Raw genomic sequence first — 24,491 nt, forward strand, 5'->3', positions numbered from 1 at the left:
GGATAAAATCAGGTTCCCCGAACGATGGCTGCCCACCCTCAGTCCTACGAAGTGTATGTCATTCCTTACCTGAATGCATCCCACCTCTCTTGAATGGCTCGCTCAGCACAGGTACTGTTCCCAGATCCTTCAAAGAGGCCATCCTAGTCCCGCTACTTACAAAACCTGGCGTGGACTCAGCGGAACTTTCCAACTATCGCCCCATATCGCTTCTGCCCTATTTCTCAAAACTTCTCGTAGCACATGTCACTAGATGCCTCTCTAACTTTATTGAGACCTCTTGCTACCTGGAGCCTAATCAGGCCGGCTTCAGGCCTTCATTTTCTACTGAAGCCGTCATCTTAGCTGTTCTCGACACGCTGAGGAGAAATGCCGACTCAGGGACCCCCCAGGCCCTCGTTCTCCTGGACCTTTCGGCCGCGTTCGACACGGTTGACCATAACATCTTGTTCAACCGTGTCGAACAGGCTGGCATCCGGGACCCTGCCCTCAGCTGGATCCGGTCTTTCTTGTCTGGTAGAACCCAAGCCATTCGGCTGGGCCCCTACACAGCACCCAAGACTCCCACACCCTGCGGAGTTCCCCAGGGCTCCTCCCTGTCACCTTTACTGTTCAATCTATACCTTCAGCCCTTACTCCACTCACTCCGTAACTGGGACATCATAGTTAATAACTATGCCGACGATCTGCAGATCATCTTTCCACTCAACTCCTCCAATGCGATAGACAACTTTCACTCCGTTATGCTCCACATCCAAGATTGGATGAATTCCAACCAATTGAAGCTGAACCCCGGGAAAACCGAGCTTCTTCTCCCGGGCTCCAGCCCCTCTTTCTGGAAACCCAGTTCTGGCCCACTGAACTGGGCCTCCCACCGACCCCTTCGATCTCTGTAAAAAGTCTCGGCGTGACTATCGACGCCGAACTCTCTCTCCAACCTCATGTCGGCTCCGTGATTTCATCCTGTTCCTTCCAACTCAGAAAGATCCGGAAGGTCAGTCACCTGCTCCCCCCCACTTGCTCTGATTCAAGTAATCATATCTCTTGTGCTCTCCCGCTTGGACTTTTCTAACTGCATCTATCACGGACTTCCCAAAACCCTTCTCCACCGCCTTCAGGTGGTCCAAAACCAGGCAGCTCGTATCACCTTCAAATCTCCAAAATGGCAATCTGCCAAACCTCTGATGCATAAACTACATTGGCTGCCCATAGAACAGAGGGTGGCCTTCAAGTTGGGCTGCCTCACGTTCAAAGCCCTCCACTGCCCCAGCCCTGCTTTCCTGACTTCCCTCATCACTCCCTACTGTCCAAATCGCAATCTTCGCTCTGCTTATCTTAAATCACTTGTCATACCCAAAACCAGAACCAACAAATTTGGTGGACGAAGGTTCGCCCTTTTGGCACCGAAGTTCTGGAACTCCCTTCCCCTGATCATCAAATCGAGCAGCTCCCTCCTTCATTTTAGGAAGCTGCTCAAAACCTTTCTCTTTCCCCCACCCTGCTAACCCTGCACTAACCCCAGATTGTGTATCACCTTTGTCCTATAGCGCCAGAAAACCCATGGTGTCAGTGCACTCTACAAATTTCATTTAATAATGATAATAATAGGCAGATTCAACAGAAACATGGCAAACATCTACCTTTGCAAATACACTGAATGGCCTGAATTGAATCTAATCTCTGTAGATAACACATTGAAAATCATCAAAACCTAAAACCAACCACATATCATAAAGACACTATCCCAACTAAAATCATTAAAAGAATTTCAACTTCTTAAGCAGGATGTGGTGGTGTCACAACCCATCAAGTCTGCAGGAATGTCAGGAGGCAGAAGCTTCTTCCTCTCCCTCCACCTTGCGCTCTAAGGTTTCAATACAATAAACACCTGAGAACTTTGGGTGATGAGGGAGGAAGGGGAATTGGGAAGAGAAACCAGTTAAGATGACAGTCTTCCCCGTGGACCTATGAGGATTTCAACTGTTGCTTAGTGATAACTACCTCTGATTCTAAAAGATAAAGGGCAATTTATAGAATCATTAGTAAGTGCCTTAATACTACTGTTATATGGTTCCTACGACTCTAGTAAGACTGTGTATAAAGTATAACAAAAGGTCATAATACAGAAACTGCATCTTCTTATGTTATCAGTGAATGTTGGTCTGTTTGGCTAGCTCATAGTACCACATCTAAACTCCTAAACGTCCAGAGTTATAAATGTTGTCAGTCACCTATAACATGACTTTCAGATTCCCCAGGAAATTGTGGTAATAGATCTAACACTCTCGTTTTTGTCATTTGTGCATGCCCAAAGTGTTCACAAAGAAAATCTATAATATTGCATTTTTAAATGTCTATTGAAAAGCTATAATCTTTGTATATAGAACATAAACTGCTATTGTAAGAAATATTAGACACATTATTGTAATAAGCGTTATTGGAAGAGTGGAAAACACAAAAAATCCAATCATTGTAATTTTTCATAATGTTGCTAAAGTTACTCCCATCTATTACTAGCCTCTAGGCTAAAGAGAACAGATCGGGGGCACCCATTTGCCTGGCCTGTTGGAATTACCTAACCCCATACCTTAGTACTGTATGTCAGAAAGTCATGCTTAGTGAATTTACGAATTTAAAGTGCAGGTCTGAAAATGGCACTTTTTAGAAAGTTGGCATTTTCGTACTTTAACCATTTAACTTTAACCTCTGTCTGTCCCTAGAATACATGTCTGGGTTGAGTGACAGCCGGGCTTTGTGTATTCCCTCTAGACAGTCACACACAAAAGGAGCTGAGGTGTGACCTGCATATCCTTATGTCCCATCACCAGGCTGATGAGTATTCCTGAGCTAGAGTGAGAGGGAAGAGCTGACACTGACACCTGAATACAGCTGCATACCCCTGTAGTGTGTCTGGAACCAGGGCCAGGAAGGAGAAGTTCTTGTGCACTACAAAGATCTTTCTTTGAAGTCTCCCTACTTCAAAGGCTAAAATGGGAATTAATACTGAACCTCAGAATACTTCCGGACTGAGGACATTCTGCCAGGAAGAAGAGCTGTTGTGCTGCCAAGATGGACTGCCACTTGGCTGCTTGCTTTGCTGTGTTGGCCTGCTGCTTCTTGCCTGGGAATGATAGGACTGGACTTTAACCTCTACATCCTGCATTTCTAAAGGCTCCCCAAGGGCCTGTTTGAGATTGCCTCCTGTTACTGAAGTCTCAGGGATATCAAAGACTTCACCTGCATCTTGCTACCAGCACTTGGGCTCCTCTGCAGTGAGTCCTGCTCTGGCCAAGTGGTGCCAAATCCAGTGTTGGGCTCTTGGAAGTGAACTTTTGGTGCTGCAACCCAAGAAACCAATGCATCAACACTGAAGAGTCATTCGGATCTGACAGATTCCAAGAGAAATTAACACATTGCCGTTACCTGCACCTAAGCCATTGACACCGCTCATAAAGTGCGCAACGCAATGACCTTGACATACAAGGCAGCCCTGACATTGTATATGCAGCATCTCAGAATCACAACTGCTGCCTGAGTCTCCGACAATGCATCACAAACGTCTGGGACACTCCGTCCCCAACTCTAACGCATTCCAGGTCTGGCGTGGCTTCTAATGGATGCATCGCCTTCTGCCATTGACGGCTCAGAGCAGATGCACAGCGCTCTTGACATAGACGCACCAATGGCTTTGTTCAAGTTCGGAACAGACGGATCGCCTATGATGGAACACTTAGTTCAATGTATCGTCCCCGAGCATCAACACATCCAACGTACTATCAGTGGGTCTACATGACTCCTGTACCCGGCCCGTGCTCCATCACGGTCGAACTGAACTTTTGGATTTGCCCCGATCAAGCACGACCAGACAGCCATAGTTGGAGCTATTGACTTTTGAGCAGTGTGTTTTGATTTAATCTTGCAAAATTCATATCTTGACAAGTGTATGTTGAATGTTTGTTGCTTTGCTCTGATAAATATTGGCTATTTGCCTAAATTGGTGCAGAGTGCGATTGTGGTGCTTTCCCTGTGTTACTGTGTGTGTGTGTGGACAGATACTTTACACATTGCTTCTTTAGTTTAGCCTGACTGCTCTGTGCCAAGCTTCCACAGGGTGAGCACAGGTAAAATGTTAGTGTGTACCACACTTACCCTGACTAGGATTGTAAATCTTGCTTGGACAGGGTGCATCACTCTGCCAACTAGAAACCCAATTTCTAACATGTATATACCAGCAAGCAACCTCTCTGTTTTGAACAATGTACAAGCACATAAATGAGGTACTCATACATAAGCAAATATATTATCCTGAAACTTTCGACATTCAGAGTGTAGGGACTCCAATCAAGAAACGTTTCATAGGAAACTGTTGCATAGCTTTCTCTTGTGCTTGAATCCAGGTACTTAGTAGAGCATTTGTTCTCACCAGTTAAATCTCAGTTGATAAGCAGACAAACGAAGTATGCTTAGTCTCGAAATCCTTGCATTCAAACCATCAAAAAACACCAACATAACAATACCACTACAGCAATCCATTCAAGCTTCTTGAGCGAGAACAGCAATGAGTTTCAAAAGCATTTAATTGAAGTATCGAGAACTTCTGAGATGCAAAGCAAGAAGATAAATAAATAGGAACCTTTCGTACTTAATGCTAGCATCTGTATATGCACCTGAATTGGCCTCCATTGTTCAATATCTAAGACATTATGGAGGCAATGAAAGGCAATAAAAGTGAATAAAGACCTAAAGCAATTACTGTGATCAATGGTTCATCCTATTCCATCCTTAATGATTAGCGCACACAACCGTTTCCCTCCCGTTTGAGACCATAATGATGCATGTTGAGCTGACCTTTGAGTTGCTGGCAGGGATCAATTAATCAAGACATCCCTGAAAAAAGGAATCTTTCCAGATGTTCTCAAAAGGGGAAATATTACCCTTACCTTAAAAAATAGGATGGTAACTCAAATGTTCACTCAAACTAAAGGCCTATCTCCAATTCCACATACCTGAGAAACCCATATTAAATTATAAGGTAATACAGCTAACAACCTGTTAGACCTGGCATCCTTTGCACACTTTTCCCCCTATATTTTTGCCTTCAGACCTCTGCAACTTTACCACTGCTAACCAGTGCTAAAGGGCTCATGATCTCTCCTTAAAACATGTTAGATTGGCTTAAACCCCAATTTCATTTTTTATTTACTTGTAAGACCCTAGTAAAGTGGCACTACCTGTGCCCAGGACCAGTAAATTAAATGCTACTAGTGGGTTTGCACCAGTCAGTGTGCCACCCACTCAGTTAGCACCTTAAACATGTCTCAGGCCTGCCACTGCAGCCTGTGTGTGTGCAGTTTAAACTGTCAACTTCGACCTGTAAAAGTAAACCTATTGCCAGGCCCAAACATTCCTTTTTAATACATACACGTTACCACTAAGATAGCCCCTGGCCATCCCAGAAATCAGGGTGCAATGTATTTACAAAGCAGGACATGTAGTTCTAAGTTTTATATGTACTGGTAGTGAAAAACACTTAAATCTGTTTTTCACCTCAAGGCCTACCTCTCTCATAGGATAACATGGGGGTTACCCTATAAAATTTTTATGAATGTAATTTTCAAATGAGACAGGGGCCCAGTTCATGTTTGGTGTCTCTGGAATCGTAATAAAAAATCCTAACTTATGGTGAAGTCAGATTTTAAATTAAATTTCTGAATATGCCACTTTTAGAAAGTTGGCATTTTCTTGCTTTAGTCATTTTGTGAATGCAGCTTGTGTCTGGGTCACATGACTGGGTGTAGTCGAAAGTTTGGCTTTGTATATTCCTCCTAGACAGCCACACATAATGGAAAACTTAGGTGTGACTGGATGGGTCATCTCTGGCAATATGGGAGGGAGCAGATGAACCCAGCCCCACATACACTTGAATAGGCTGTGTCTTGTCTCCTCACAAAGGGCTGCATACCCCTGTAGTTAGTCAGGAAAACAGGGCACCTGTGCACTTCAAAGGCATGCCTCTGAAAGTGCTACCTCACTTCAAAGGTCCAACTGGGCATAAATACTGGACCTCAGACACGACTTCAGTACACTTCTTGACCTGTGTATACTCTGCCAGTAAGAAGGTTCTGCTGCTGCAAGACTGCCATTCTACTGGACTGCTGCTCTGATGGACTGCGGCTCTGCTGTGCTGACCTGCTGCTTATTCCCTGAGTGAGAACGACTGGACCTGCATATCTTGAACTCAGAACTCAGAGTGAATTCAAGTCCTAGTTGGCTGGGCTTCTGAAATGAAGACTCAGGGACACAACAGGTTTCCAGTAACCTTGCATCTACACCGGGACTCTGTCATCTGTTAGTCCTGGACCTTTGGAAATGGGCTTAAGGTGCTCCGCCAGCCTCTGTGGATCCAGCAGAATCGATGCATCTGCTCTGCTGCGTGGCACAAACCCGCGCAGAACTGATGCTTTGCCACTGAAGCATGAATTGGATTCATCATAAAGACCCGCATTGTCCCTGCAGCCCCATTGGAACCCCACTACATGGCACATCTTCGACACAGGCCCTCACATCCCTCGTTGCCGGCAGCTTCAACGACAATGCTGGACTACACACTGCAGCTTTGCAGCTCTTTGGAACCAACGCATCAACCTGACTGCGCCTCACATCCTCAACACTGAGTTTGGATTGCAAGCCCCGTCAATGGGATCCTCGATTACAATGTAGGTCCTCACATCCAGCCTCATCGCATCTTGGAACACTTTGGCAGTGCATCACATTTACAACGTGGACCCTAGCATTGGTTCGCAAACCAGGATTTAGGGTACTTTGTGCAGCAGGCCTACCTGGGTCCCAAAAGCTGGCCAACATTTCATTGTGGTCAGCCTGCACTTGTGACTTTGTCCCGGTTTAGTGCAACCAGATATGCACAGGTGGCGCTTTGTGGTTTTTGGTGCTATTTTGACTAAAATCATTAAATTGGAATATCTCCGGTTCTACTGGTTGAATTTTTGTCATTTTATTCTTGTTTTATTTATAAAAATAAGTTCTATGTGTTCTAACTTGGTGTGGGATTCTTTTTGTGTGGTGTTTTCACTTTATTACTGTTGGAAGTGTTGCACAAGTACTATACGAATTCCCTCTAAGTTAAGCCTGGCTGCTCTGTGCCAAGCTGCCAGAGGTATGAGCACAGGTTTATTTAGGGTTGGCTTATGCCTCACCCTGACTAGGATTGTGGTTGCTGCCTGACCAGGGCTCACACCCCAGTCAACCGGCAACTCAGTTTCTTACACAATCATGATCTCCTACTCACCTATCAATCCAGTTTCCTCAAGGGATGCAGCACTTAAACTGCTACCTTACAAATGCTTAGCTATGGTATTCTGGACAAAAGCATACCGGTCTCCTCATCATGCTCGATTTATCAGCAACCTTTGACACCCTTGACCTCCAAAGACTACTTTTGATGATCTTCAAGTCACACATGTGCCTCTGTGGAAAAGTCTTCAATGAGTTAATCACCTTTCTTACTAATTACAAGAAGCTGATTAGAATGGGATCGGCTGACTCGGACTAAAAGAATATCACCTGTAGAATCTGTTTTGGTTTTATTCTTGCACCCATGATATTTAACTTCAATATGGTCCTTGTGTGGGACCTAATACAGGTGATTGGAGTCAAGATCCACAGTTATGCAGACAACCCCCCACCTCTACCAGACTACCTGTAAACAAACTTCAAACAAAATTACTTCATCCTGAAATTCTACTCAAACATTTGCAAGGCTCAACCCTGACAAAACATAATTCATCATCCTACATAAACAACACGGCCAAGCAATCTAAAAAGAAATGCTGAAGGAGCTCCAATCTGCTGGTTTCAACCCATTCCTGTCATTTGAAGCAGTCTTTGCACATCTGGTCCCCAATTTCCCTTCCCCTTCCCTTCCCCTTCCCTTCCCCTTCCCTTTTTTCCCTTGCTGTCCCACTACTTATCCATGTTCTACTTCCTTTCTTATCACCAACTCTGTTTACTCTAAACGTCCTCAATTTATATGCTAAATGTTATACCGTAGTTCTTTTAGTTCTGTTCTTTACTGCATTTTTAATGTCATTTGAGACTATTGTCTTCCTTGCTGTTTTACACTTTTAAGCATACTTACACCCATGTGTGTTATGAAATACAAAATTAAATGAATGTTGTTGACTGCTTACATCATTTTGACCTAAAATTAGCCTATTGTCACTGCTATTCACAATACTTTCAAGCTACAAGGATGTGGTGATCAGTAATTTCTACATACTATCTGTCTGTTTGTGTTCATCAGTCTCAAATGTCTTTCTTAGATATCATAAAGTTAGAATCTGGCCATGCCTATTCTAGCATTGCTATCTTTACTTAATATGAGATTTAACATTCATTGTATGTGCTTGTCTAAGGAGCCAAGGATGTGAAGCTACCATGTGGGAAGTTATTACTGAAGGCTTTGGCCTCATTCTAGGCTCACACTGAGACATTCTAATGTTAAGAAGGTTGCATCAAATCTTGTTCTGGACAGGAGAACATGGGTACCATGCCTCCTCTTGATTCCCTTATACATAAGTAGATATTTATTTGTTTGTTGTTATGCACTTTTTGTGATATCTGAGATCAATATTTTTCAGGGTTTTTTTAAGAGCATGGCTGTACAGTGTAGGAGTCATTAATGTAAAAAAAACAGTGACGGCTAGGGCACTTTCATTTCAAGATTTCTTTGTATGCTGGACCTAAATTTTGCCTTCAGGAATATGACAGTTACCTCTGTGAATATCAAAGGCCTTGGTTAGCCAAATGAGGCTTCATAGTGCTTTACTAGCACTTGGCGGTTCCTTTTCTGCCTATCTTTGGATAACCTAGTTTCCTTTTCAAGTTTCTGTTGACGTAACTGCGAAAGTCATAGGGTCTTCAGTTTTAGAGTCTAGAAGGCCTAGATTGCATCATATTACTAAGCTGAATGGATGATGGTAGTTTGATGTTTCAAGAATAAACCTACTGTGAACACAGGTCACAGCCTTGCAGTGCAATGTAAATGCAAAGAGATTGAAATTAAAGGGTCAATCGCTTTTCCCAAACTCCCAAAGGGCCCTGCTACTCTTCATTTCCACTACTGAGTACCTGCCCATGGACAGGCTGTTTCTATTACAAAAGTTGCAACTACTTGACCAACTTATGCTGCCAAGCTATGATGTGAATTTTCATGTACTGCAGATGGAAGTGTTTGACACTTTTTGTTTTTTATGGTTATTCAAAATAATATTAAGGGTTAACAAGTGCATAGTCACTGCAAGGAACACAGGTGTCGTTCTCTGTAGACCCTGCATGTGTTCTGTTTTCTGGGGCTATTTTAGTAATGCATGTGGAACGAGAGAAAATAGCATTGTAGTAGCATAACCATTAAAGTCAAGGACATGGTCTAATTTACAAAGCTTCCGGACTAGAATATGCACAATCTTAATGACTAAGCCTTTTCTGAAGTGCACTCTAGCAGCCGATTGGCTCATGAACAATGATGCTCTTATATGATTGTTGAATAGGTGTGGTTTCTGTACTGCATTCCATGATCAATTCCTTTTTAGTAGTGCAGAGAAATGTTGTTACATGGTTTCAATGGGCAAGTTTGATTTCAGTATGAGACTTAGGGGCATATTCACAAGGAACTATCGTTGAGTCAACGGCACTTTATCGCAGCCAAAGTTGCAATAAAGTTATCGCCCCATTCACAAGCTGGTATTAACAGCCCACAACACCAGTTTACCCGTGATAGCAGCTGCAAAAAACATCGCCACAGACGCCCCTCGCAACTATCGCTCATGAGATGCAGAGTGGGCGTTCCCTTGCCAAAAGCCGCAACAACATCACACCTCAACATTCTCAACGACCAGACAGAACTGCGATAAAAACACAAAACAGGCTATAAGGCGCGTTAGCACCAGGAAATCTACACCTGCTCTGACCTGGTGTACAGTCGGATGGCAGCCTGCACAACAAAAGGGAGCACAGCCCAGGGCAACATCGAAAGGGCAGCAGATGCCATGGAGCCACCCATCATGCTGCCCGGATACCCAAGAGGGCCACAACACCCACAGACACCACCCCAGGACCACAACCCACACCCGGAACACCCCCCCCGCCCCGGACCACCACAGACGCAGCACAGACAAAGACAGCAGACCCCCAGGAAGCGTACCAGCCACACAGACCCAACCTCTGACAATGTCACTGTCCACCACAGGCTGAAAGGGACACCCATCCTACGCATCCTGACCAACAACGCCCAACAGGCCGACTGCACCAACACAGCGGACAACCAACATCCCACCCCACACAAAGCTGCTGGCTGTGCTACACCTGTTGGCCCCTGGTACTCCCCAACCAACACCCACCACAGTTGGAGAAGTCATACAGCCAGCCACATCCAAGTGCCTCACACCTGACCTTGACAACACCATCAGCCTGCCACCCCAGACCCATACGCCCAACACAATGCACAGGATCCGCTGGACACCAAGCAAGGACCATACGCCATAGCTGGATGCACGCACATGTCGTGGGCAACCCACAGCATACATGTCATGCCCATGCCCCCTGCCAACACAGCACACAATCACCGCAAAAGAAAGCACATGTCTCACAGCAATGTGCAGACAACAACCGAACACCGTGGAACCACCACCAATCTCACCTCCAAATACCCAGCCAGTGTACACGATTCCTCCATCCTCCGAAAGTCCATCAGCAACCAACGTCCCCAGGATGGCACCTAGGGAAATGACCAGCCCCCTGGCAAGTTCAAAAGTAACACCCCACTCACATGAACTCCACAACCATGCAACTCACAACTCTGGCAATGCACATGTCACAAAATCAAAACCAATATGCCAAACAACATGCCCACCCACCAGACACGACAGAACAACTCACAATGGTAACCTGGGCAAGCCCTGCACATGAGCCATCAACGGCATGGCACCTCAGCCACACACTAGCCCGATGTGGGGAGAGGTTGCAACCAGGCATGTGTGAAGAAGGCAGGAGAACAATGATTGGGAAAGCACACAATGCCATGAGTGGCGGAGATATGCTGGACAGACTGCAGTATGCAGAACACACCCATATCCATGGTGACACACACCTCTGGTGTATGGAGTGTGGTGGACAGTGGATGCAACCATGTCCCCTCGGCCAGTAGTGGAGTTAGTGCAAATGTTGCCTGTCATGTCCCCCCCGTAAGCGTGAGAGGAGTGGGATTGCCCGGCGTACGCCAGGCCAGAGTAGGGGTGTGATTAAAAAGCACGTAGCCCTGGGCGTGGTTCACTTCCGGAAAGCCCAACGTCTCTGCCAGGCCGGCGCCTCTCACCACGCCACAAGGCCGACGCCGTCCTGGCAGGGAGGGTGGGCTCACAGGTACAGGGACATGTAGGAGCGCTATTACGCTCGGAGTCTTGGCACATGCATGCCAGGTGTGATGTGTATCAGTCTTGCGGATGCATGAGTCTGTTGCCTGTCCTCTTTTGCAGCGTGGCCCAGGCCAGCCATGGGCTGGACACTTGTGTCTGCCCTGTCTGGACCATTGGCCTAAACGCAAGTGGGCGCACAACTTCGAAGGCCAGCATCGCGGTGTTGTTGGCATGGCGCTTGAATTGCGCGGACAGGCATTGGAATGGTGTCCTGTAGGAGTGCAAGTGATGCAACCGTGCAGCGCACACAAGTGTGGGTGCCCGTGGCAGGGCGGAGTAGCTGTGTGGCAACATGACACACAGTGATTCCGCTCATGTGCATCGTGCTGGGCAAATAATTCAGGATTCCCAGGGTCGCAGACATCCCACCACACCCACGACTGGTCTCTGTACATCTCCTGTATGCATGCAGCTGGCAAAGTTAATGTAGGGATGAAAGGTGCTTTGTCTGTACTATCAGGCGGTAGGACATCTGCAGCTCTGAACAGGAACTTGCATGTGCCCAGCAACCCCTGACAGGTACGAGGGCATTTGCCTGCAAATCCCACACTACGCACTGCCCGGCGTGAGACCGATGTGTACACATCCCACATGCAGTGCTCCTTGTTTGTAGTTGGCGTGAGTGATATGGCCTCTGCACGTACTCCCACCCCACCAAAGGCCTGCACCCGTTGCACACAAACACTGCTCATTGCACCGAGCTGTGCCATTTCACCCTCCGGACTGTCTCAGGGCAAGCCAGTGCCGCTTCAAGTAGAGCCACTGATGCAATGGCAGACCATCCCGGACACATGGTCTACTCCAGTCACGTGGAGCTGTACCGTGCAAGTCTGCTGCATGTCATGGGGCACTTCCGTTGGCAGTGCTGCGGAACAGTTACCGGCTGAGCTTCCGCCTGTGTTGCATTGTCGCCCATGCATATTCGTGTGGTCCATGGATGTCTGCCTCTCCAACGTAACGGTAGCTGACCTGGATATCCACGTGGGTGTGCGCCTCCTGTTGGACCACGACCAGCGGTGTTACCAGGATGACCGCTTATGGCATGCATGGATGTTCGGCATGCACCTGGGAGATTGCATGAATCATCGTGTGCAGTGAGCACATGGAGCACATGGAGCCACTACCCGATTGGGCTTTGGTGCACATTGGGTCCACTGGTTGGAGTCAGCACATCTGTCCTGGTCAGCTGATGGATTACGTCGACGACATGTCAGATGTGGTGGCTAACGATCGCTCATTGGAGAGGTTGGCCTACGCAGCTGCACTCACGTTCATGGATGAGTGACAAGGTACACATGGTTGCATGTTGTGGATGTGGTCACCAGTCCAGAGACGTCAGTGGACATGGCTACATTGGCCAGGACTCATGTTCCAGGCGCGGACTACCAATGTGGGTTGGCACTGACGTGTATTGGTGAGGGACTCTCCCGAGATGGACATGGGCGCTTTCCTACGTTCCTCATTCGGACATGCTGCTGCATTGGTCTGCATGTCGTGGCACTTCTCTTGTCCGTACTGACTCGCACTTGTTGATAAAGTTTCCGCACTTTCACTTGTCTCCAACTGTGTTGTGTCTTGATTTGCATGCCAATGTGTGTCACGGACTGTCTGGCTCCCTGCCATCTGTGCATTGCTACCCCATTAGGACTGTGTGTTTGTACATGTGCATTATCATGTCCCTGTTTCGTGCTTTATCAGATGCGTATGGCCTTTTACCGGCCACAGACGGGTGCACTTGTGTCCTGTGTTTGGTTGTGCGCAAGTTGGTGTTTGTACCACATTGTGTTGGGTGTTGGGGTGCTCTGCTTCCTGTGTGTGTGTGCTGCATTGTGTGTGAGATGTCCCTTCAGCTCTGATTTGGCTCACCCTTCTCCCTTTCAGGCGGTGTTGTGTTCACTTCTGTGCCTGTTCAGTGGTGTGACATTGCCGGGTTGTGTGACTTGTGCTCCTGGTTGGTGTTGTTGCTCGTGGGCATGGTTTGTCTGCTGTTGTGCTGTGCTTAGTTGTGCATATGTGCCATTGTGCCCATCTCCCCCCGTCCCCCAGTCCCTGCTGGCTCCTCTCCCTGTTGCTATTGTGTCTGTTTGGTGCAGTGTCCGGTCCCCGAGTCCTGCCACCTTCTCCAGACTCATGTGGTGGACCCCTTTTCCTCCATGTCATCCTGCTCCTGGTGTGGCGCTGGAGTCCGACCTCCGGTGTGCATTGCTGCCTTCTTGTTGTTGTCGTATTTCTGGTTTCTTGTGCCTTTCACATCATTGCTGGAGTTCTGGTTTTGTGCCATTGACCTCCTCCGCTCTCAGGATGCATTCATCTTGTCCACGTTGGGCTGCCATGTACAATGTTTTGTTGCCAATGGGTTTGGTGGGGTTGTCTGCTGGCTTGGGTTGCCTCCATTGTGGTTGGCTGTTGTTTTCTGTTTTGTCCGTCTTACTTTTTCAGGCTTTGGTTGTGCTTATTCCCGCCTGCCGTGTGTTTTGCGGTCCGGGCGGTGCTTATCCCTGCTTTCCTTCTCGCGGATGGGCTCATCGTGAGTTTTCTGGTGTTGTGGTTTGTGATTTTATTTCCGTTGGGTGGTTGTATCGCGTACGTTGGCCGCATTTTCGGCGGACTATCTCATTCTACCTCCGTGTTGTGAATTCCACGTTGACACAGGGTTATTTTCGCGCGATGGGCTGCGATGTTGAAAGATGCGTTACGCTACTCTTGCGGTAGTTATCACACATTATTGTGAATATACCCCTTAGTTTTATAAAGTGAATGGCACTGCTGCAGCCTATGCTACATGTGTCAAGTCAAACATGTCCCCTACCACTGTCAAGTAATAAGCTTCATTTATGAGTATCATACACCTAATACAAAACGTTTCCTCCAGATTGAGATCTGCCTGTGAATCGTTCTTCACCAAACCCATTACACGACTGTGGTTTTAGAACCCTTTTGGCCCATTCTTTAGCTTTTCGGTATTGGTGTTTCATCCTTGATGTGTCAAGAGCCTTAAACACTCCCCAAATCCTTGTTCATGTCATCATGAACATGAGTGCTTATTTATGTATCATGGTGCTTTCTGAGATGGCCTAGCAAAGACAGGAATCAGCAAGATAGGAGATGGGAAACATGCACACCTAGAGAGAGAGTAAGAGGTAGGCACAATAACAATAGTTACAGTCTTCTGTGCCAGTCAGATTGGAATGTGTTCCAACCTTCTAGAAGGTAATTCATAATAGAACGATGAGTTGCCCGGCGATGAGTTGCCTCAGAGGAGACATGCATGCTGATCCCAAGCCTCTCCTGTTTTTATTGTTTATGTTTATATACATTGTGATATGTGTACATGACCTGCATGAACCTGTGGGTTTGTATTGTGATTAATTTGACATTTTTCATTTGGAAGGTGTTGCAATGAAAAAACACCCTTCCAGATTGTTAAAATTGATAATCTTTATTCAGAACACCAGCCTGGCGTACGCCCACACCAAGATGCAAGGAGCAACTGACATACTTAGAAAGCTGTACATCTTACAATCTAACATGCAATGAGCTAAAATCATAACTCATCCCCTTCCCTTCCTTAAAAAACATCTAATGATCAGTTAATGACATAAGAGAACAAAAAGAAAATAAATAAAATTCAAGCACCAAAGAAAAACACAAGCAAGCTCACTGACCACACCTCATATTCTTCCAGATATGTGCATGGTCCTTGAGACCTGGTACTCTGCCTAACATCCACAGTACCCTCTCTCACACGAACAACACCAACACCTCCTATACTTCTCACAACAGGATCAACCTCGACATCACCATCACCACCAGTCACCTCATTGTCACCCAGAAACATAGCACCTGAGCATCCCTTTTGCTCTTTCCTCACACATTGTCCTCCTTTTTGATACAGGGCAACATTCCTACAATTCTATTTTTCCTATGTTTTCCAAAGTCACAGAGAACCTGCCCATTTTACCAGTCTGAAATGGACCTTTAAAATTAGAAAGACCCCTCACTGCCCTTAATGACTGAACCTTGACCCAATCACCTACACCAAATCTGCAGCAAACCACCCCATCAGGTTATATCTGACCATCATTCTGAACCCACTAACTCTACCAGGAGGGAACTACTTTGGTGCTTGGTAAATGGTCATGCATATCCTGAAAAGGAATCCTCTGTGTTACAACATGTGTGGTGGTCTGATACACCTGCACCGTATCAATCACCATCGTTCCCACATCCTCCTGATTAGCAATGGCAAATTGTATGGAACCCTTCACCAACCGGTTGACCCACTCCACTAAACCATTCCCCTGGGGGTTATATAGTGAGGTGAGAGAACGCCTGATACCACGCAGTTTAAGAAACTTTGTCGTCTCATGCAAAATGAACTGAGTGCCACTATCAGTCACCAACACAAGTGGGACACCTTCTTCCTGAAAAATCTCCTTCAGCACTGAAATGGTTCCCCTTGTAGTAATGTCTTTCACAAATTTAACAAAACACCACTTAGAATAAACGTCCAACACAATGGCAGCAAATCTCTTCGGGCCCGATTCACAGAACTAACTTAAGACAAAATCCTAAACTTACTACCATTTTGGTATTCACAGAAGGCACTTACTCATTTTGGTATTCACAGAAGACACTTACTCACTTCGGTATTCACAGAAGTTAGGAGTCCTAACTTTAGGACTCCTAAATGCCTTCTGTGAATACCAAAAGTCTTAAAATTAGGATTTTTCTCAGTTTAGGAGTCCTAAAGTTAGGACTCCTAACTTTACTACTACTAAACTGAGAAAAATCCTGATTTTAAGGCTTTCGGTATTCACAGAAGGCATTTAGGAGTCCTAAAGTTAGGAGTCCTAACTTTACTACTACTAAACTGAGAAAAATCCTAATTTTAAGACTTTTGGTATTCACAGAAGGCATTTAGGAGTCCTAAAGTTAGGACTCCTAACTTCTGTGAATACCGAAATGAGTAAGTGCCTTCTGTGAATACCAAAATGAGTAAGTGCCTTCTGTGAATACCAAAATGGTAGTAAGTTTAGGATTTTGTCTTAAGTTAGTTCTGTGAATCGGGCCCTTCATCCCTGACAACTTGCCCATTAGGCCAATAAAGTCCAAGCACACTGTATGCCACGGTTTACTAGGGTCATCAATATGCTCCTGCACACTTTTACACCCCACATTCAACCTCTTCTCACTCTCCTTGCAACTGCCACAGCACTCCACCCACCTTTTAACCAGATCATCAACACCTGGCCACCAAAATTCCTTCTTGAGCCTCCTGCTAGTCAAGCCTTGTCCTAAATGCACCTCATGTGTTAGGCCAAATAACTTACACCTCAACCCAACAGGAGGACTAAAGCAATCCTCCCCATGATGTCACAGGAACCAAACATTGAAAACTCCTCCAGTACCTTAAAATAAGGCCAAACAGACATATATTGTACTCTCCCTTGTAACTCCATGACAGAGAAAACAAACACCTTTTGAAAAACATTGTCCTCTTTTATCTCGTCCTCCGATTGGTCCATGGTGAACCCAACAAAAGCACTCACCACTGCATCTTGCACAGAGATCACCTCCCCTTCTGCCTGAAAATTCATGACAGACTTATGATCCAAAGTCTCCCATGGTAAAGCTAGCCTTCTCAAAAAGTCCACTTGGAAATTGCTCCACTCGTGCACAGATTCCACAGTGTAAGAATATTCCTGCAGGCACACTGCCAACCTAGCTGACCTGGCAGACTCCTTGCCTGCACTACCCAATGGCAGAATATTGATCAGAGGTTAGTGATCAGTTGGCATAGTAAAAGCCAACCCCCACAAATACACCCTAACATATTTAGCCCCCCACGCAGCAGCTAACGCCTCATGCTATAACTGTATAATTCCTCTTTGCTTGAGTCTAAGTGCATGAGGCAAAAGCAACCGTCCTTTGCTTCCTTCCATGAAGCTGAGAGAGTACTACACCCAAACCAGTGGCACTGGCATCAACATTGAGTATACACTTCAACTCGTTATCAAAAAGAGACAAAATCCCGCATCACATATAGCAGTCTTAATGCTGTCAAAACACTTCTGTTGTTGTTCACACCCTCACACAAATTTCTCACCTCTCCACAAAAATATCCTCAAAACTTCTGTCCTGTCCGCAAAAATTATCTACAAATTTAGAATAGTAGTCAATCAGCCATAAAAAGACTCATCTTTCTCAATGTGTAGATGTGCTCACTTTATGGCTTGCAATAAAAATCTCTTAGGCCTCACCCCACCCTTGGATATAGTATATCCTAAATATTCTATTAGCTCACACAAGAACACATATATCTTTATTCACAGTAAGACCAAACACCTTCAGTTTCTTCAACACCAATTTCAACGTAGCATCATGTCTCTCCACAGTCCCCCCATCACCAAGATGTTGTCCTGAAAATAAACGACATCCTTAAGTCCCTCAAAAATCTTAGGCATCATAGACTAAAAGACACTAACCGTCGTGGCCAAACAAAATGGCATGCAAGTGAACTGAAATGTGCCTTCAATAGTAATAAATGCAGTCAAAGTCTTAGAATCATCATGCAGCTTGATCTGATGATAGGCACTTCTCAAATCCAATTTCAAGAAATACATACCATCTTTCACCATGTACAACAACTCATTAATATTAGGAAGGGGAAAGACATCAGTCACAATCTCTTGGTTGAGGGACCTAAGGTCCACACAGAAACTCAGCCGGCCGTCAGACTTCTGAGTGAGAAAAAACGGAGAAATCCATGGTGAAACCTCTACCGGTTCAATGATCCCTTCTTTAAGCATGCCATCTAACAAAGACTTAATACCTGCCCTCTCAACAAGTGGCACTCTCCTAAGTTTATGATGCACAGTTTCAGCACCCTCCTGCATCAAAATCTTCAGTACATACCCCTTCAACCTCCAAGTGACCCTCCAAATACACCCTCAGCATTTGCCAGCACATCCTCCAACTCAGTATCCTCAACTACCACAATTTGGTGACGTGCTCTGGGATTGATCATAATATTTAAATCAATTGGTGCATCCATTCAAGAATCAATGGGCCATCCACCAACACATACACTTTACCACTTGTGCACCATTCGCCATATTGAATATTACCCTCCATATACCCCACTATATCAATGGGTTCATCTTGGTACACTCCCACGTTAATATCTCTAGGCAACAACTCTACACCACACAAATGAAACATAAAATATTTTCTGGGGAATTATGGTATTCATTGAACCAGGATTAACCATCAACTCAAACTCTTTCCCGCACACAGAAAACACAGCCAGGGGTCTGCACATTCTTCTGATATTACTTGCATGACCATTCACATTGGAACCATCAATTACAAGAACCCTGTCTCTTCATAGACCTCCTCCACATTGCTCACACTTGGCTTGTTTTCCGTGCTTCCGACATTGGATACTTTACACATACGAGCATAATGACTTTACGTCCACACCTCCTGCATTCTTTGCTCACTGCAAAATACTTTTTCGAATCTGAAGAATGATGCTCACTACCACACCATGTGGACTCCTACTCCTTATTTTTAACACCAAATACAGTTACAACCTTGCCGTCTTTTATTTTTTAACAATGCACACCTCACCTTCAGCACCTGAGTTGCTATCTTTTATGCTAGCAACATCACTCCTTTTTTTTGTGAGTTCCTTCATGCACCTTTGCAACTCTTCAATAACTTTAGCTACCTCTATAGCGTTGGAGCCTTCGCTGCCCACAACCTGTCCCGGATTTTTTTTATCCTTATTAATAAAAAGATTAATAACCAAGGGTATTATTGAGGAAATAGAATCCTCTGAGTGGCTTGCTCCTGAAGTGTTAGCACCTGAAGACGGAGGTAAGCGGTTCCAGATGTGTGTAGATTTCAGGGACTTAGACACATCCGAGTTGATCGTCAACCACTTCCTAACATTTCAGCAGCCTTGACGATGCTTGGTGGTGCCAGTGTATTTAGTGTATTGGAACTATCGTCATAGTCCCGCAAAGGTAAAGTGCATGATAACTCCAGGCACCTCAATTATTTTGTTACCCTTCTTGACCCCTATCAATTAATCAAAATTCCATTTGTTTTGCCATCGGCTGGCACTTGTTTCAAGAGGGTAACGAAAAAAGTATTGGAAGGTGTGTCTGACATATTTTTCTTCCAGGATGATATTCTAACTTATGGTAAGGATTTGACTGAACATGATGTTACATTGAAGGTGGTACAAGGGAAATTGGCAGATGCAGAGCTTTTACAAAAAAGGAAAAAATGCACATATTGGGTGACTTCAGTATCATATTTAGGACACACCATATCAGCTGGGAGGGGTCAAACCTTAATTTGAATTGGCGAATTCTATCTTGACAGCACCTGCTCCGCAGGATAAAGATCAAGTCAGATCATTCCTGGGAATGGCAGTGTTCTACTCCAGGTTTGTTCACATTATTTTTTAGCTTGGCACAAACCTATTTAAGAAAGGTAACAATTTTACTGGGACAGAAGATTGTGATTTGGCCTTTAAAACCATCAGAGAGAGTATTAGCAAGAGGTCAACCATGGGAAATTTTGATGTGAAAAAAAACCTTTTTGATTACTAATGCCAGCCTTAAAACTCTGGGAGCAGTGTTGTCACAGGTTGATGACATTTGCTTCACGTTTGTTCAAAGGGGCTGAAGAACAGTGCTCAGTAATAGAAAGAGAGGGCCTAGTGTGTGTGATGGTGATAAAACATTTCAAGTTTTGTATGAGGGCCTCACCCTTTGTAGTCCATTCTGATCACAGACCACTGACACAATTGTTTGCCATGGGAAAAAACAACAAAGTCACCCTTAGGATCAAGAGATGGGTTGAATGTGTGAGAGATTTTAATTTTTATGTTGAACACATCTCTGACAACAAAAACAATGTCGCAGGCTGCTTATCCAGACTTCCCATTGATGGCAAAGTAAGTATCCAGGATTACCAATATTTGTGTGAAGTCAATTGTGTCTGTCAAAAGTGCCATTCAGAAGGAGGAGTGGAGGTTAGCCAAAGAGGAGGAAGCACAATGTCTCAAAACGTTCATTTTAAAGGGTTGCCCAGAGTACAAATCCCTTCCGGAACATTTGTGATGTTTTTGGAATGTTAGGGAAGAATTGAATTTGACAGGAGATGAGTTGTTCAAGGGTGAGGAAGTCATCCCTCCTCCCAAAGCTCTGAGATAAATGACCAGGTTTGACTTTTTTCAGGATTTTTGGATGATTTATCCTGGATATTTATTCTCCTGGCAGGCAAGGTATTCCAAGGTTTTGCAGCTTGCATTGAGAATTAAATTCCATCAATAGAACTTTTCCTTTAGGGAGGCTACAGTGCTTAATTTGAGTCAGTGGTTTCTGGTGCTGGGCACCGGCACTTAATTGTCAACCGAGACACCAATGACAGTATGCCATAAGGTGGGGCTGTCTGTCGAATTAAGAGCTGGGTATATCAACAGTTGTTTATTAATTAAATGTACAGTGAACTGAATAATACTGACTGCTCAAGGAATTCTTATAGCTTTGGGGGCCTGGAATAGTCTGAATTCTCACACTTGTGGGAGTATCATGCATGGTCAGTAGTTCTGCAGGTATGACATTGGCAGTGCTGGCAGGGGCAATATGTAGTGAATGCTGCAGTGGCCTCCTGACGAGGGCTTTGGCACTTATTTTTATTTTTACAAATTAAGCACTTAGAAGGCAAGATAAGTCAGGGTGGCAGTCTTGAACAGTCCCCTATTCTTTGACTATTATTGAAGTTTAATTTATAGGTACAGCAGGCCTTTCCCTTGGATGGGTCTCTCAGTCTAACACTTGAATCTGCTTACTGCATCCTCATAATCTAAGGAGTGTGACAACTAAAAGTGACAAAGCTATAATGCTCTGATTATTTGCTGGTGATCCTCAATATCAAATGCTGCATTACATTCATGTGTGGTGGTAACTAAAGACATGATGTCACCAAAGCTTTTGAAGAGAGGCAATATCCTTCACATATTTTACTGATATATTAATTTTAATTCAAATCTCGTGTCATACCTACGTTTTGCAACAAAAGGTGGCATATTGTGATTTCTCAATTAGGAGACAATTGACCTGAAAGATGCAAATACCAGTGATTATATAGTGGGTGTCTCACCTGGTCAGTTAGTAATGTGATACCTACCCTCTGTAACAACTGCATTTTAAAATGTAGGCGACTCTCACATCTGACATGTTTGTGAAACTAGGTAATGAAGCGACATCTTTGGCAATAATACATGGTTATTTTGGTGTACATGTATCTTAAATGGATCAAGCATTACTCTAACTGCATGTGTGTTCCTCAGTAAAGAAATCAGTGAATTCCTTACCCCGTTGTTGTCCAGTGCTCGGAATATCAGCTCAGCATACTCTGAAGACTCGTTGCCCACTGTGCAGTCACAAAACTGTTTCCGAAATTCGTGTAAAGTTATCAGTCCGCTGGGGCACTCCTGCACAAACTTTCTGGAAACCAAGCACAAAGAGGTACTTTTCCATTAATGTGGCTGATTGTACAGCAATGTTTGCAAATACTTTGAAATGTTTTTTTAAGGTATCAAAAGCATTTCTAGTCAAAGTTGCATTCAAAATGTTATATGTTCAAAGCACTGCTCACCTGGAAAAATAATCTTGGGCTACATGTTTTCATCCACGCCTAGATTGATCAGAAACAGTTTCCGCCTAACTTAATTTAACTGCCAAGCCCTGGAAGCTGTATGGGTTTGCTTTTTCACAAAGAGAGACCAGTTTTTTAGGCATTCTGGGCCTCATGTAGGTAAATAAATTTTACCGGTTCTTAAATACCGAGCCGTACCGAATCGGTAAATTAGAATCGGTAAGTTATATGTAGGTAAAAATTCGGTAACAGTTACCGATTCGGTAACATTCGGTAAATACGAATCGGAATTCACCGATTCGGTAAATACCGAGGTGATAATTACCGATTCGGAAAATACCGAGGTGGTATCTACCGAATCCGAAAATACCGAGGTGGTATCCACCGAATCGGTAAATACCGAGGTGGTATTTAGCGAATCGGAAAATACCGAGGACACTACCACCTTCCCTTAACTAAGTAGCCAATATCATAATCATGTCATTATAGAAGGTCTCTCAGGCTTGAATAGGGGACCCCATACCTCAAAGATCAGCTTAGTGAAATCACATCACAGGAGCATCAGGAGTCTCCTCGCAGGAAGGCTCGTCTTCGGTCTGAATAATAAACATGACGTCTGAGATATGAAAAGCACCAACTGTCAGGTATGTGCAGCTGCGCGTGTGCCATGGCTAAATCGTGGGTCGAACAACCTAGAGTGGAAAACATGCATTGTGTAAAATTCCAGACTGTGTGTCACAGCATGTACAGACCAAGGTCGCTGCGCAGAGCTTGGGATGGGAACAACAGAATGCACTCGTCTGAAGGAAGTCTCGAGTCAGCAGTTTATTCAAGAAAGAACATGGAAACGCAGTGTCGTGTGCAAAGACACGAATATGGCTACATAACATTCAACGTGGTAATGCCAACTGAACAATGCATGTACGTATTCAGGGAGAACTCACTACACGCCCCCTTGAGCGAAGCAATATGTAATAGGCAAGAAAAGAGAGAACGCAGAGTTCAGTTTCGTCAGAGCAGAACAGGGCGTAACCAATGCAGCGCCAACGTCCTACAGTCCAATTAATTGCAGCATACAATTCCAAAAAACACAATGCAAGTATAGTAAAAAACTCAAGCAGACCATCAGGAAGAGAAAAACGAGAATTAAAAGAAATAAATGTTGCGCCAGGGTGCTGTCCAGTAGCACAGGCGCAATGGACGACAATCCAGTTAATCCATGAATGTATAGGCAGCATATGTGGCCACGGCTTCCAACAAGCAATCGTTTTCAGGGCCACTAAAAGTCTCAGCCATCCAATTGAGTAAAGAAAAGGAACATACGTGTTCTCCAACCAACGGAGCCTCTAGCACAATCAGAGGGCACCCGGAATGTTCCTCCAAATAGCTCATGGACAAGAAGTCGTAGGCTGCCGCTGAGATGTCCCAATTACCCAGGATACCATGCGCCGCTCCACACGCCATGATCCGGACACCAGAACAGGACAACTCGTGAGACACTAAGGGCCGCATCAGTCGATCGAAATCCGGCACCGGAGACACCATGTTGGTCAAGCACAAATCCAGAGGCCATTCAAAGGGACAATCCAGGCAGTGTAATACAGGTTGTACGCAGGTGAAGTAGGAATACCTGAAGGATAATCCATAAGCCAGGCTCAAAGTCGCCAATGGCAAAGTACCATAGAAGTCAAGCATCCTATCACGAAGAAGATGCAGACGGGACAGGTGCTCGTGTGGCACAGAAGGAGCAGCCATTCCGTAGTATGAAAAGTAAAAGCAGCACACCTGCCACCAGCGCCAGAAGCAGCGGAACACCTCCAAAGATGCTCGAGAACAGTGAATGAACAAATGCCGGAATTACACCAAAAATTGTTTGGAAAGAGGTCACGAGACCCGAGCCCCACATGTTAGAAAAAATTGAGCCAGGCCGGTCGTGGACGAGGCATTGATAATACTTTGGATCAAAGAGCCGAAATGCAGGGGGAGGTCAGTATTCAGAGGCGCCTGTTCCTCAGTGCGCGTAGTAGCAACGTGAAGGACAAATATTTCACGAGAGGAAGTCAAAGGCACCTCTTTGTGGGACAATGGCGCTCTATTCTGCTCAACTTGTTGGACTCTGCTTTCAAGGTTGGAATCGAAGGCCAGATGGAAACATCCCGCCGCCCATGCGGGGGTGGAAAAAGAACAGTATTGCAGCAGACAACTTCATGCGAGACAGTTATGTACGGGATTACCACTCACATCCCGCAGCAAACTTCATTTATCATTATTAAATGAATACCGTTTGCAAGCACAGTGAAAGAAGGTGTAATCACAGGCACT

The 24,491-nt window shown here is 45.0% G+C and overlaps 1 protein-coding gene across 1 annotated transcript in view; it reads right to left on the reverse strand.

The window, feature by feature from the left end:
* Positions 1-24,491, reverse strand: part of LOC146855186 (guanylyl cyclase inhibitory protein-like) — a 192,037-nt gene that overhangs the window by 133,090 nt on the left and 34,456 nt on the right. Inside the window, exon 2 of the mRNA XM_085652805.1 lies at positions 21,886-22,018. Within this exon, the coding sequence (XP_085508931.1) occupies positions 21,886-22,018 (133 nt within the window). The remainder of the gene's footprint in view (positions 1-21,885; positions 22,019-24,491) is intronic.

The sequence above is a fragment of the Triturus cristatus genome, chromosome 4_1 (assembly GCF_964204655.1).
Source record: "Triturus cristatus chromosome 4_1, aTriCri1.1, whole genome shotgun sequence".
Lineage (NCBI taxonomy): Eukaryota > Metazoa > Chordata > Amphibia > Caudata > Salamandridae > Triturus > Triturus cristatus.